The sequence below is a fragment of the Cardiocondyla obscurior genome, linkage group LG04, assembly GCF_019399895.1.
Source record: "Cardiocondyla obscurior isolate alpha-2009 linkage group LG04, Cobs3.1, whole genome shotgun sequence".
NCBI classification, from domain to species: domain Eukaryota; kingdom Metazoa; phylum Arthropoda; class Insecta; order Hymenoptera; family Formicidae; genus Cardiocondyla; species Cardiocondyla obscurior.
Window position 1 is genome coordinate 1,873,126 of NC_091867.1, and position 15,909 is coordinate 1,889,034.

General features: G+C 37.1%; 1 protein-coding gene across 1 annotated transcript; it reads left to right on the plus strand.

Annotated features, from left to right (window-relative positions):
- The first annotated feature begins 320 nt into the window (after positions 1-320).
- Positions 321-14,201, plus strand: Cad88c (cadherin 88C). Its single transcript, XM_070654928.1, has 23 exons — positions 321-3,989; positions 4,382-4,533; positions 5,234-5,614; positions 6,079-6,208; positions 6,708-7,075; positions 7,246-7,384; positions 7,477-7,732; positions 7,877-8,477; positions 8,637-8,948; positions 9,011-9,284; positions 9,438-9,738; positions 9,910-10,105; positions 10,213-10,370; positions 10,490-10,671; positions 10,752-10,975; positions 11,059-11,247; positions 11,360-11,653; positions 11,770-12,009; positions 12,094-12,279; positions 12,406-12,542; positions 12,646-13,073; positions 13,316-13,547; positions 13,649-14,201. The coding sequence occupies exons 1-23, from the start codon at positions 3,788-3,790 to the stop codon at positions 13,758-13,760; spliced, it is 5,694 nt and encodes a 1,897-aa protein (XP_070511029.1). The 5' UTR covers positions 321-3,787; the 3' UTR covers positions 13,761-14,201.
- Positions 14,202-15,909: the final 1,708 nt, after the last annotated feature.

The following is a 15,909-nucleotide window of genomic DNA, read 5'->3' on the forward strand; positions in this document are numbered from 1 at the left end:
CATTTATGTTTTATTAATGATTTAGTATGAAAAAAAATGTGCGCGTGTGTGTGTGTATTTAAAGAACAGAAGTAATAACTAATTCGATTTCAATGCAGTTATTGGCATATTGGGACACGTATAAACATATATTGCGCGCTTTGCGTTATCCTAACGCTAGCACGACAGCGTGTTAAAAGCTTAAGTTAAAGCGAGACAATTGTGGGAATAAAGAGATTCATTTTCATCGCCGAGACGTACTAGACAAATCTGTTCCCGCCATTGTGCTACACGTCATATTAAAAATTCTGGTGAGTACAAAATACTGTCTAACAAACACAAGTGGATCTTCTACTCGCAATTATCAAAATGATCTGACTTTTTTCATCCGAAACCTTCATGTTCCTACATTTGTATATTTCTGCGTATCAAAAAGCAAAGTGTCTTACGATTTTAATACGAAAATTTTATACGTAAAAAAAAAAAAAAAAAAAAGTAATTGCAATCGATTCGAAGAATTAAACGATTTGATATAAAGTCCAATGTTATCTTTACATTTTCATGTCATTTACACATTTTAATAAATTGTCGCTGTTATTGAATTTGATTGGCCGTGGAAAGGCAGAAGCTCGCAATTTTTTAGAAAGTTCCGCGGAACTTTTAAAACGTGACATTGATTTTAAAACGTGACAGACAGCACGTCCATCACAGTCGACATCCTGGTACGAATTATGCCGGTGTGGAATCTCACGTATCTGACGTGCAATTAATGCTTATCTGACACCACCACTGAAAGTTTAATTCGCCGAATCAACGATATCGCTCGCTACTGTTTGATAACTGGCCTTGCAATCCGAAAAGCAACGTTTCGTATACTTATTATTATACAATCAATTTTCAACAAACTTCAGCGAGAAGTGAAGGCTTCTCTCTATTTCTCTCCGCGATCGAAGTAGCAGTTGAAGTTTCATTACTTCGATTTATTCCATTAGAAACACGAAAGAGCGAAAAACGAGATATATAGACATATGTTTCTAATTTAAATTTTCTTAAATTGAGAAAAATTTTATTTTTTAAACATAATATTCGAAATAAATTAAAATAAATCGTAATATTAGTTATTGCACATTTGTATGAATTTGTGCTTCTCCTACGAGTGACTCAGCTTTACATGCCGTGACATCCGTTTATTACAATCGAAATTAAACGTTGAAGCTAACTACTGGACAGCGATCGGTAATTGTTAGCACTGACCCAAATTTCCTTGCAACATATTAATTATGAAATGAGAATGCTTATGACGCAAAAATGCAATCACGCTTCAACCTCTTATGAAATTATTAAATAATCGCCATTGTATTTCGTTATAATTATTTGTACGATGAGATAAGACGCCGTTAATTCTACTCCCACGGGTAATATTTCGTCGTACTACAATGTGAAAAGGAAATTCATTTCACTCGTACGTTTCGTTCACACAGCAGCATCTGTTTATTGTCGTAACACCATATGCAACCGCAGACTAACACAGAGAACTCTGCAATTCCTTTTTTCTTTTTCGACAAAATTATTGAATTGTTAACACAATTTCATATATTCGATTCCTACAAATTAATTTTCCAAACACGAAAAGAATCAAATGAAACAATAGAAAGTTCAGTTGAGTACTCTTAAAAAAAATAATATGCTTTCTCTTAATTAAACCATTTAAATTAGAAAAGTTGACGCGAATTTATCGGGGAAGACTATTATATTACTCGTCCGCTTCCTCTCCAAAGCCTACTCTCAGTTTGTATCTGAATTTTCTAATACTACAAAAACGACTGTACGTATCGATATTGCGAACAACTGATGGCGTGTCTGCACTCGCCAAGGAGATTCTTTACATGTGTTCATGGTGTGGGGGAGCTCGTCACGCAAGGAAATTCTGTATGGGGTTGGCCGGGCAACAGACATGCTGCATGGGTGTACGTCAATATCCCGGGACAGTGTTATCATTCGGAAGCATGCATGGCAGGTGTAGGAAATGACGTCACGCACCTCGGGACAGCCCCCCCATTGGAAATACGACCTTATTGCCCCTTTATTCGAGCCAGCGTGCATAGAGAAAACTTCCTCTACTCAGACACAAGCCACTCTTTTTCGGTCAATGCTCACGAGGGGAGGGAGGAGAAGGAGGACTTCTGTCGTACGAGCAGCCTGTGTCGAAAGTAAAAATCGACGATTGTCGGAATAATAAAATTCTCCTGAATCTAAACTGTCTACTACCGATCAATCTTCCCGAAGAATTTTGCGACGCGCGAAGGTGCACGCGGTTGTAAAGGAGCTGGAGAAAATTTTAGTCACGCTATCTTCTTCATGGTATGCATTTCGAATATTATTATTAAGTAGATAAAAGATTAGACGAATCATTATATATAATTGCATCGATTACTTTCAACAGCGAATAATCGATGAGAAAACATACGTAGGATAATAATCACGAGGATTTAGAGAAATTTCCGTATGCCGTTTATTTAATTTGGATTGTTATTTATTCAACGATCGTAACTGCCTTGAAGCAAATGCGAAAAGTTGTTTGAAGTCGGATTTGAAAAGAGATTTTATGTCATCGAATAAAAATTGCCCCCCCCGGTATAACTCTTATCAATACTCATCGGAATAAGAAAAGATTCGTTTCCTGTTACGTTCTTTATTTGCTGAAAATCAGATAGCGCACGTATGTACGTCGTACACATTTGAATATACGAGCATCCACACATCGAGGAGCTTCGCACCAGCCTGTTATTTAGCAGTCTTAAAAGTCAAGAGCGTGGCCGATACACTTTGTTGGCAAGAAGAGCACCGTTCGGCGTGCTCACTCAGTGTTCTTTAAGTGTCAAACTATCTTAAAGAAGAGTTCTTACACGAACACGGGTCAGTGCAAACGATTCTTCCGCGTATCCCACCCAAGCTTTGTAACTCCTATCTTCGAACTATTAATTTGATACTTTGTTGATTTTTTTTTTAAATTAAAATTAATCTTTTTATTCATCAAAAGAGTAAAAGCATTAATCTTTGCAACTCTCTAATTTCTAAGATTACATATTTTTTTCTTTTTTTAAATAACTTGACAATAAATATTTATTAAAATTAAATTTAAGTTAATCATAATTCATCTAAAATTAATCAGACATTATTTAAATATATTATAGGCTTTCCACGAAAGTATCACAATTAAAGTTTACTTATTTCACCTCGTAACACTTTCTCTCGTAAATATGCGATATTATATCATCGGCTTCGTCGGTCGAGTAATATCTTAAAAAAGATCAAGTTATTCAATAAATCTTGCGTAATGTGGGTACAGAGGATTTTGTTGAAAGATACTTCGTTTTAATTATTGCGTACGGCACCAATTTAAAAGCCGTGAGAAAACGTCGTTTCTTCCGGTAAGCTTTCACTCCGGGTTTAATCTCCGTGATCGTTCGCGGCGAGATACTCTTGACATTGCATTAAGACGACGTTTTACCGAGGAGAAAGCAACCACTCAGCGTGAATACCGGTTTAACAGTTATCAAACTAAATGCAGCAAGTAAATAGACTGCATACGTGCATATAAATAAAATATGTGTCAAATTTTGCGTGATCCTAACAAAAGTTGCGACATACAAAAATATTAGAAATCAATAGCAGTCTATATATGTGAGCTAATCTCTTTTCGCGACAATACCTCGCATTCTAATGAGTATATATTAATTTCAGAGCGTAAAAAAGTGAAAGATTCTACGAGAGGGAACATGTCGATTACAAATATCGCTCGGCCAAGATGACGTCGGATAAGCAAACGAGATCGTCCTCATGGCTGCTGCGATCGTGCAAGAGGAGCCGATTTAAAATAGAATTGTTATACTTCATATTTGGATATTTTTTGACTTATTGCTCGGCTAGAAACAATCCCCCCAGATTTCTCATAGACGGACAAACAGAAATTGTTCTCAGACTGAAAGAGGGGCCTGAAACACCGATTGGTAATAAACGAATTTTTTTGTTTTACAGAAAGAAATACGCTATTCTTAAAAAACGAATGTCAATTAAATATAAATTTTCGTATAATAAACAAGCATTAGTGCACGACTGCGGGTTTTATTAAGCAAACAGTCGAATAAAATTTTATGATCGATTAATTCATAGTAAAAGAACACGGGCGCGTCTTCATGCATACTTGCACCGGTTGGTCACGGATCACAAAACTTATAACTAGTTTAATACGCCGATTTTCAAGCACCGTTGTATAAACCGTTGCCACTTAAAAATTTGCGAATATTAATGTTTTATATCTGTGACACTTTTTCGTTACCTCAGCATTATTTCTTTCTATAATCATAATTATGTCAAAATTAAATTCTTATTAAATTTACAGGGAGCCTGATTTACAAACTGAAAGGCATCGATCCAGATAACGATATACTGACTTTCGGTGTTCGAGATCAGCCTGGCAGCGATGTGATACGAGTCGAAAATTTCGGTTTTAATCAAGCCAATATTTACTTAAATAAATTGCTGGACAGAGAGGTATCTGAAACCTTTAATCTACGTAACTTTTAAGACGTGAGGAATATGTGTAGGATATTTCCGGTAAAAAAAAAAAAAAAAAATATATATTTTTAAAGTTTCCGCATCGATAATCACGAAGTAAAGACGGAATTTTAACAATTGTTCATTTCAACGACAATTATAAACGCTGTCAAGTGAGAGCTATTAAGCAACACAATGAGAGAAGTAAAAATAACACAGGAAGAGATACCGCAATAATTCTTATCCCGACGCTGTTATTTCTATTTTGCGCGAGTAATTTACCTTTTCTTCGGATCGCAATTTCAATATTACAGTCCGGCAAACCATTAAAGAGAAATTTAAGTATTGGCAGTGGAGACAAACGTAATTTACCGATCATCTTTTTAACGATTCGAAGCTGTCATTTTTTAGCAGTCGTCATCGGTGCACGCATAAAGTAACGCATCGGAAGATTAACTTTCTATCGTTAGCGATGATGCTTGCGTTCGAATTATAATAATCATCTCGCGCGATGCAAATTTTCAGAGAGCCTACTTCGATCAAAACGTTTTTCACGTTACGAGTCATAAAAATTAATGACAGAAAATTATTTAAAAAAAGAAAAGACAAAAAAAATTCTAACCTGAATTTTTAAGTATACAGATCGTCTAAAATATCTATTATCCGATATAAATGTATATTACTTGTGATTTATCAGACGAAAGACGAATATGCACTCGTATTAACGTTAACGGATGGAAGATTAGGAGAAGGAAATTTCATCACGCAAAGTCTACTGCTTCTGGTTGAAGACATTAATGACAACATCCCGATTTTCCGACCACATCCAACTTCGTTGACCCTCCGCGAGGATTCACGCCCGGGTGTTTTAACGACGGTGGAAGCCACCGACACCGATTTGGGTGCTCATGGTCAAGTGGTGTATTACCTTCAGGAATTGGACGGCGATAATAACGTTTTCAGTATATCGACCGTCAATGGCAAGGGCGTTATACGCTTAGTGGGCACGTTGGATTACGAAAGAAAGTATCTGTATCAACTGCGGATATTGGCCGTAGATCGTGCAATAAATGAAAAGGTACTTTTACGTTTAAATCGCGTATTCTTATTTAATTAATCGCATCTGACGAAATACGTTTTATGTCTCGGATACCTTAATTTTGTTCAAATATCATAAAATATGATAAGAAAAATGTCACAATAATTTTTAAGTAAGCGATTTTCTATTTAAAAAAAAAGTAAAAATTGTAATATCTAGTATCAAATTTTTTTCTTTTCTTTTTTTTTTCTTTTAATTATAAGAATATTTTTGACAAAACACGACACACGAGGAGTTGATATCGCGTAGATAAAACCCGCATGACCTATGGATTACTGAATAGTTCAATGACTTTTCCCCTTTGTAGAGTCAAGCGCAGTGAAGAGCGAACAATGCCATAAGATAATTATCTACATAAGCGTCGTTACAGTTATTTATTATAGCCATTTTCTTTGAGGCAACTTCCTGCAAGGTAGTTTACTTATGCTTAATTATTCTACCAGGTGAATACGGGAACAACGGCGATTTTAATCAAAGTACAGGATGTGGAGGATCAACCTCCGGAATTCATAGCCATGACTCCTGTCGCAAGGATCAGCGAGAATGCCAGGATAGGCACATCTGTTTTGCAAGGTCAGCATTTTATATTTCGCAAACGGAACAACGTCCGAGTAATTTTTAATTCGCAAAATCTAATTTTCAATGTAATATTAAGTATGTGGTAACACGATAATGGAATAAATGTATAAATAATGAAATTATTTATTATAACTAATGCCGGTTAATTAAGATAAGAAATTAACTAAGATGCTGTAATGGACAATTCGCAGCTAATTAATTTAGAATTTTATTTGATACACTCCGATACTCGCAGACGCACGGCGTAATGCGTTCGAACACGCACGTATACATATATTGCAAGAACTTCTACCGCACGATTGCAAATCTAAACGATCGCGGTCTAATAATCGCGTAACCGTGATGCGTGTTTTGCTTTGCTGCGACGGGAAATTAACGCGAGAAAAACACGATCGGTATAAAATCCGTTTCTTAAATTTTTGCTCTTTGAAACTAGAACTAGATTAAGAGAAATTCTTTAGCTCTAACGATCCGATGATAAATCTCTTTGCAGTTCGTGCTGTGGATGGCGACAAGGGGATAAACAACAAAGTGACTTATAGCATTACGAAGGGGCCGAAATATTTGTTCAATATTGATGCGAATTCCGGCCTTGTGTTCACGAGAGCGCAATTGGACAGAGAGGCCGAGGAGAATAGCGATGGCACTTTCATTCTCGAAATTACGGTTAAAGAAGTGTCAAAGATTAATCCGCCGCCGTCTGTCAGTACCGAAGTCACCATTATTCTTACCGACGTAAACGACGAAACGCCGACATTTCGAAGTATGCTGTACCACGCCGAAATAAACGAGAATGCGCCGGAGAACACGCCGGTCAATTTCATTGGCGACGCCGTGCCCGAAGTTTTTGATCACGACTTGGCAAGTTGAAAATAGAGAAGAAACTATTAATCTTTATAATAGAATTCTTACGTTCGTACGAAAAAGAAATTAACATTTCTGGAAAATAAAACAATGGATATAATAATTTTTTTTCTTTTTTCTTTACGGAATTTCGAAAGTACTTTTTATAAATTAATTTTTTTTCCCAGGGTTCCAATGGTACGTTTCAAATATTTATCAAAGATGATGGTGGAATATTTGACGTAACACCGTTCCGCGGAATTAACGAGGCCCCATTTTTAATACGCGTCAAAGACTCGAGCAAATTGGATTTTGAAAAAATATCTGGTAAGGCTATTATTAAAATGTTATCATTATAATGTTACTTATACGTTTTCGTAGTATGTAGTGTGTAAAATTTACGTATTTGATTCTTACAGTAGTAAATTTCACCCTCGTTGCGAAAGAGATCACGTCGGTTTTGCCGAAATATAGCGCGGTACCGGTTACGGTCTTTATCAAGGATCAAAATGACAACTATCCCGAGTTCACGAAAGGTATTTACGAGGTATCGATACCAGAAAATTGCGCCGAGGGGACGACCGTGGCTTGGGTGCAGGCTTTGGACGGAGACAGCGGTAACTTCGGAACACACGGAATACGATATACAACTTTGGGCGGTAGCATTGCACATGCGTAAGATAATAATAATAAAAAAAAATAATAAAATATTAAAATTAAATTATACTTCGCGACTTCGCTAAATGACTTTTCGTATAATAAAAATGTTGAATAACATATTAATTAAATTAAACCTGAGTGAAATTATTTTCATTATAGATTAACGATGGACCCGTTTACCGGCGTGATCACCGTCAAACGTCCCGGACCGAGTTTCGATCGAGAATTAGTCGCTCGGCATTATCTCACCGTCGAGGCGCGAGATAATCTCGGAAAAGGGAATCGCAACGCTGCGCAATTGGTAATTAATATCGACGACGTAAACGACAACGCTCCAATCTTTTTGCAAAATAAATACGAGGCAGTGCTGCTGGAGAACGAGGATCACTTCGAGTCGCCTTTAATCGTCGAGGCGTCCGACAACGATTTGAACAACACGCGAAACAGCGAAATAGTTTACGCTCTGGTATCCAGCGAATTTTCCCGAAACTTTACCATCGATTCGAAACGCGGGGTGGTCACGCCCGCTCGTCCCCTGGATTACGAGGCTCTGCCTATCAATCAAGGGCACAAAGAAATGATCATACGTCATTTAAAATTGACAGTGAGAGCTAGAGACATGGGTGTACCGAGCTTAACTTCCAACGTTCCTCTGATTATATACTTAAGAGATGTTAACGATAACGCTCCAGTTTTCGAAAGAGCTCTGTACAAGAGAAATATTCCTGAAGATTTGCCAGGTGGCACGAGCATTGTACAAGTACGTATAATAATATATCTCATGTGATAATCACCGCCGAGTCGAAGACACAAATTTGTGAATTACGTAGAAAATTAAAAAAAAAAAAAATTAAAAGAAAACTTACGTGTGATATAATAAAATGTCATCGCGATTATAAAATGTGAATTATCTGCACAGGTGAAGGCTTGGGACAAGGATTTATCGTCGCCGAACAACAAGTTAGTCTATCGAATTCAGAGCGGAGCCGGCGACAAGTTCGTAATCAGCCCCGAAACAGGGGTGATCCAAGTTGCGCCGGGCTCAAATTTAGATCCGGATCTCACGTCACCGAAAACCACGAGATATAATTTAAACGTTATCGCCATCGACAGCGGCACGGAAATTCAACGGACGGCCGAGGTTCTCGTGAACATCACTATCTTGGACGTTAATAATAAACCGCCGGTTTTCGTCGATCCCGGCACGGTCACTATAAGAGAAAACACCCAGGTACGTTACCGGATGCTCTTTTATTAAAGTTTTTAATATTATCAGATTGCGAATAACTTCAGGTCGGGTCCTACGTTCATCGCATAGTGGCGCAAGATCCGGACGTAGCTCCGATTCTACGTTATCGCGTGGATCCCAACTCGTCGGAGGCGCGAAACGAGGAGGGCACTTTAATCAAAGTACAAGAATACGATTATTTAGCAGCGTTAGAGTTAAACGCATTGGACGGCTTGCTACGCATAGTGAGGCTGTTGGATAGAGAGCGCGTGGAAACTATCAGACTGGGACTCGTAGTTGAAGACTTGGCCGCAGTGAGAGGCTTGCAAACTGCATCTGGTTAGTTTCGAAAAGTGTTTTTTGTATTTCCAGAGAGATTTCGTTAAAAAAAAAATTATTTTTTTCCACAAAAGTTCTCGAAGCGTTCTTAAAACTTTTCCCGCCCGAAAGTATTTTATTTAAAGCGCAGTGATGGTGAAATTACATTTGCAGCCACATTGAGTATAATCATCGAGGACGAGAACGATAATAATCCGAAATTCCGGAGACCATTCTACAGACGTTCCGTTACCGAGAACAGTAAAAATGGCGTTAACATCGCTAATATCGTTGCCGATGACGCTGATAAAAATCGCAGCATTACGTATTCTTTACAAGGTCCGAAAGAGATTACCGATCTCGTGCATTTAGATCCCGAAACCGGAGAAATGGTCGTCGCTAATAAAATCGACAGAGAATTGTACGCCTGGCTTAATTTAACCGTCAAAGCTACCGATTCTGGAATTCCACCCCGGTAAGAGATACAAACTTTAATAATATTTCGATTTATTTTATTAACATTCTGGCATTGTTTCTCTTCGATGTATGTATGTATAAAATTTATAATTAAAATAATTATAATTAAAATCTACGTATTAAATATATATATAAAAAAAAATGACGCATGTCTTATCAAATTTTATAGATCAAGTTTATCGGAAGTATATGTTCAAGTATTGGACGAAAATGATAACAATCCGTATTTCGTCTCAAATGTCAGTAATGTAACTGTTATGGAAAATTCAAAAATTGGCACCGAGATCGCAGTAATACAGGCGGCAGATTCTGACAGTGGGGACTACGGAAAGATCACTTATCTTTTGGACAGAATGTCATCTCAGGTAGAAAACTAATATGACGAGAGTTGCCTTTTCGTAATGATATACGAGCATGACATTTTTTTTAATGACTTAACCTCGTTGTTTATTCGAGCTACTACTTTCAACAGGGAACCTTCGCTATTCATTCCGAAACTGGATCATTGACGGTGGCTGATCTTTTGGACTGGGAAGCTAAACATAGTTACGTATTGGTTATAGAAGCGTGGGACAATTATCAATTCGGTTATACGGCGGGGGAATCTCGAAACGCGTTCAAGCAAATACAGTACGAAATTTCTTAATTTATCAATGAGAAATTTAATTGTTTTAATTTACTTTAAATTGCAACGTGATTCAACTTGCTTACGTAATGTCGTCATAAAAGTGCACGATATCGTTTTTTAGAGTTACGGTCATTGATGTGAACGACAATGCCCCGAAGATGGACATACCTCAAGACTGCATTTCAATATCAGAGTTTCACGACGTACGAGAATTAATTTATATTATAAAAGTAAAGGACGCTGACGACCCGACGACGCCAAACGGACGCGTCATAATTAGGGTCACTTCGGGTAATGAATTAGGTACGTGATTAATTTTTTTTTAATACTGCCTGACAAAATATATAATTTCGAAATTAATAATACAAATTTTTTATCCGCAGGTTTATTTCTGTTAGAGCAAACGGATTATTGGACCGCGAAGATCAAAGCTGCGCAGCCACTGAGAGGGAAATTTGGAAATTATACGCTAAATGTCGAAGCACGCGATCTGGGAACGCCGTCCAATAAGGATAATGGAATTTTGAAAATTTGTGTCACGGATTACAATGATAATCCACCTTTATTCATTAGCCCCCAGCACAACACCACCATCCGTGTACCAGAGGTTCGAAATTCTGGCCAATTTGCATAATGCCGTAATTCTAATACACGCAAAACAGCATTAATGATGTAACGACACGGTTTCAGAACGTAACAGTAGGGAGTTCGATTATTCAAATCGAGGCGAGAGACGCAGATACGGGATTAAATGGCGACGTGCATTATCGTTTAAAGCAGGATCTCGCGGGCCACTGGAAGACTTTTCGTATCGACGAGAAAACCGGCGTGATATCTTTGAAATTGCCGCTCGATAGAGAAACTCAAAAATTATACGAGGTATGCAAATTTATTTAATCATGAGAATTAAATCGGCTTTTATTATTAATATTTTTTAAAATTACTTTATGAATTTCTTTGCGAATAAAATTAAAAATTATTTCTAATACAGATACGCGTCGAAGCATACGATTTGGGGATTCCGACACCTTTGAGCTCAGATCTCGATCTAATTATTTATGTGCGGAATATCAACGATTTCGAGCCACAATTTTTAGTAAACGTTTTTAGTATTAACTTCACGGAAGAGCAGCCACCAGGGTCGGAGATGGTGTTGCTTCCAGAGACATTTGATAACGACGACGTTGACGATTTGGAAGACCCGCCCACTCAAGTCTGTTATTTTATAATCGGCGGAAATAATAATGGACTATTCGTTTTAGATATTTATAAGCACGAGCTTAGCGTAAGTAGCTTATTAAATAATAAATTATTTCAATTACACTATCCGCGAGTATATAAATATAAAATCCAATTTCTTATTTCGTGACTTGGAGAAAATTAATATTATTTATCATTTAGACTGCCAAGTTGTTGGACAGAGAACAACAAGAGGAACATACATTGATTATTAAAGCAACGGAAGATTGCAAAACTGTTCCGGAAAACAAAACGACGTTCGACAAGACTGATGCCACTTTATTACAAGTCGTTATAAAAGTCGACGATATTAACGATAATGCTCCGCAATTCGTGAAAGATATCTTTACGGGTGGCGTTACTACCGAAGCCGACTTCGGCACGCAATTTATGCATATAAAGGTAACTTTGTATTGCGCTCTAAAAGAGTATTGTTAATCTCTCTAATACTAACTTTTCTCATTACTACGACAAATGATATTATAGGCAATTGACGCGGATGCTGACGAGAACGCGGTGCTCAGTTATTATCAAGTAGGCAAAGTTCACATGACGTTAACCGAAGGCTTTGAAAATATGCAGCTGCAACCATTTTTAGTAAATAAAGATGATGGGGCAGTGAGTTTGAATTTCGATCCTCAACGAGGGATGAAAGGGTACTTCGATTTCATGGTATAATTTTACTTTGATAATATACATAATCGATACAATCAATTTTTTTTTTTTTTTTGTAAACCGCACAAGTGCGGTAAAATATTATTGGTAAAAAAAAATATATATATGTATATATGTTGATAGGTACTCGTTAACGATACACATGGCTTGCAAGACACTGCGAGGGTTTTTATCTATTTATTACGAGAGGATCAAAGGGTTCGTTTTGTTCTCCGCCAACACCCGCCGGAAGTTCGAAGTCGAATCGAAACCTTTCGAGAGTAAGTACGACATTACGTAACTATCCTTCGAATTAAACTGCCGCGAAAATTTAATTAAATACTTTTAAGTGTTTAAGCTAACGTCTGAATGTTTCGTTCCTAGAATTCTGGGTAACGTCACCAGCGCTATAATTAACGTTGACGAATATAAGGTGCACGAAAATCAAGACGGCTCCGTCGACAGAACGAAAACGGATTTATATTTGCATCTCGTGAATCGTCGGGACAATTCGATTCTCGAGGTATCCGAGGTCCTCGAGCTGGTTGACAGGAACATTGAGAAACTCGATAATCTATTCAAGGAGTTCAACGTCCTCGATACGCAGCCAGCGAAACCTGAACCAATTATACAGTACGAACAAGCCGGAACTACTTTCTGGCTTCTCACATTGACCCTATTTCTAGGAGCTCTACTGATTCTATGTGTCGCTTTGTGCTTGTCCCAAAGGGCTTCTTTCCGAAGGCAACTGAAAGCGGCGAACGCGTCACCATTTGGTAATTTAAAATGCAAATTTCAACCCAACTCCGCTCGTTCTCTTCCGGGAAAACGAACGCAATTGCTCCACTGCTTATTAAGATTTCTGTCAAGCTGATATCTCATATTTAGAATGCCAATGTAGCTCGAACGTAATTTCGCGCAAACAATTTTAGAATCAATTTTGTATACTATGATATAACGCAATTAAAAGAATATCCGTAAGATGATACTTTAACATAATGTTACGTTACATTGCCCAAAGGTGCGTCGGACTCGGAATTCATCAGAAGCCCAGGTCGGGTACCGAACACAAACAAGCACAGCGTCGAAGGTTCAAACCCCATATGGATGCACGCTTACGAAAACGAGTGGTTTAAAAGCGACGAGTCGTTCAGTCATACGTCCGAGAGAGATTCTCTCGACGAAAACGCCCTTAATAACGAAGACATGATGAACGAAGCTAACACAAACCAAAGAGCTGAAGATAAACCGTATTACATAGAGCCAAGAATTTCAACCATTTCTAGGTACAAAGCTAACCATTAATCAAATTATTTCTGAATGCACCGACCTACGATGTGATGTAATTCATTACTTATATATACGTTTTTCTTTTTTGTTATTGCAGCGTGGAGAGTGTCGATATTCAAAATAATTTTAACAGAGATTCACCAATTTACTCGGGACAGAACGCGATCGTTAATCCTCTAGGAAAAAAGATCGAAACAACGGAATTATAGCAAATCAATAAATATCGGGGTCACTCGCGTGATTCACACCGCCTAGATATGCCGCTGAATATTCTTTAGTTGCGGAAAACAAAAAAAATACCCCCGGGATTATTTTATAAACTATTACGTTGTGTAAGCAACTAGGAAATAATACGACGTCTCATCAACTACAATTTCCAACGCAAGATTCCTACCAAATATTTATTGTAGCAAATTTAAATGTGACAAATATTTAATTCATAATCGCTATCTAGTTTTATGAGCGAACTGATGCGTGAGAGACATCTCGTTATTGTAATTAATGCTGAACTTTTCGAACAATTTAATTTATATCTTAATATTAGTCAACGTCGAATATATGCACAACGACTTACTGTACAACAAATTTTTGTACACCTTTGTATTTTTTATAGACGAATAAATTTTTTTTTAGTAAGATTTATGTTTCTATTTTTTTGACGTTTTTCGAAAAAAAAACAAAAAAAAAAACAAAAGTAAAACCTCGATGGATAAAAATATACAATCGTATTAATTAACTAACTAACAGCTTCTGGCATTTGTCAAACGCCTAATTTATATATACAGTAAAAAAATGAAAAATTCGGAACAATTATTGAGGTTACATTATACGCACAAAACAGCAGGTCACGGGTGGAAAAGTTAGGTAGCCGAGGAAACGGTTACCCGTTCCCTTATCGTCTTCCTGAACGTCAGGGTTGCGTGCAACCTCATGCTAATCTAAAGCAGCTATATAACCGACCGGCCAGTGGTCGACTTTACCCGACTACAAGCCTCTTTAAGGTGTTATGGCGTCTTTTGCCCTTTCCATATACGTATACCCGCAATTTTAATGGCGTACATTCCGCCAGAGAAATTATTCGTCCGACAATAATACTATTAAAATGCAAAAACGTTTTAAGATCTTTGCGCGAGCGTAAATTTAAAAGTGTGTCTAATAAATCCATGCCGTTCGTTTATAAACGTCCACAAAATAATAATCATAATTAACGACGAGAACAACAATGATTAAGTATTAAAATTTTATAAGTAAAGTTATTTCAAATTGTATTTTGTAGTCAAATTATTTTAATCTAAAAGCAAAGTACGGGTCATAATGCTTCATCATTATTGGTCAAATTAGTGAAAAACTGCGCTCTAATTTATTGATTAAATTATTGTGGCCCTCAGAGATTAACTCTCCGATGTTTATCAGCGTTCCTTTTCCAATAAACACGCAAGCGAGCATTAAGAAGTTCTTCGCATTTGGAGAAATAGCAATTAACTTCTACTATCTGATTTCTCAACATACTAAATTAAAAAAAAAAAAAAAAAACATTTACGAAAAATTAATTTCCGGCAAATTTATAAAATAAACGAAAGTTTGTTTTATTCCGAATTTTTCAATAATTAGAACCGGCGTGCTTAATGTAATGTTCTCATCTCTTTAAAATAAAAAAAAAGCAAGTTATCATTCGTACGATTATCTTAATTGATTTCAACGATTGCAAGCATTCGAGTACCTATTTCTAGCTATGGATAATTAAGTACATCTTGATATTATGATGGAGGGGATGGTCGTCGAACGTGATGTACACGTGACTGGTAACCGCATCAACCTGGGGGTTGAATAGTACAACCCCTTTCACACGCGCGGAGTACGCGGCCGCGTCAAGTGTGCCTTCCACGCGACATTTAAGAATGTTGCCTCTGGTTCACGGTTGTTCGCCGTGCGTTTCATTAATTCTTTAAGTGCGATTAACGAAAGAAAATATACGAATGTATCGTAACGCAGCTTTGAATCCTACGCGCGAAAATAATTACATGACAGCGAAGAAAGCGATGGGAAACATGCTGCTAAAGACCGCGAAACGAGAGCTCGCTCGCTCTCGAAAATTGTTTGCGAAAGAAGCGAGAATTATTAAGTCTTTTGTTTTAAATACGAGTGCATCACTGCCGAAAAAGTTGCTGGATCTGTGATCAATGATATTTATACAAACATGAACTGTTCAAGAATCTCGTGACTATCTGTGCTTTCAGGTAAATTATGTTTTGTTTTATTTTTTTTTTTTAATTAAAGTTTTATAATAAAATTGCACTTCTAATTTGCACAATAACTACTTACAAATCGTAATGCTACAAGTTTCTTCAGTGAAATTGT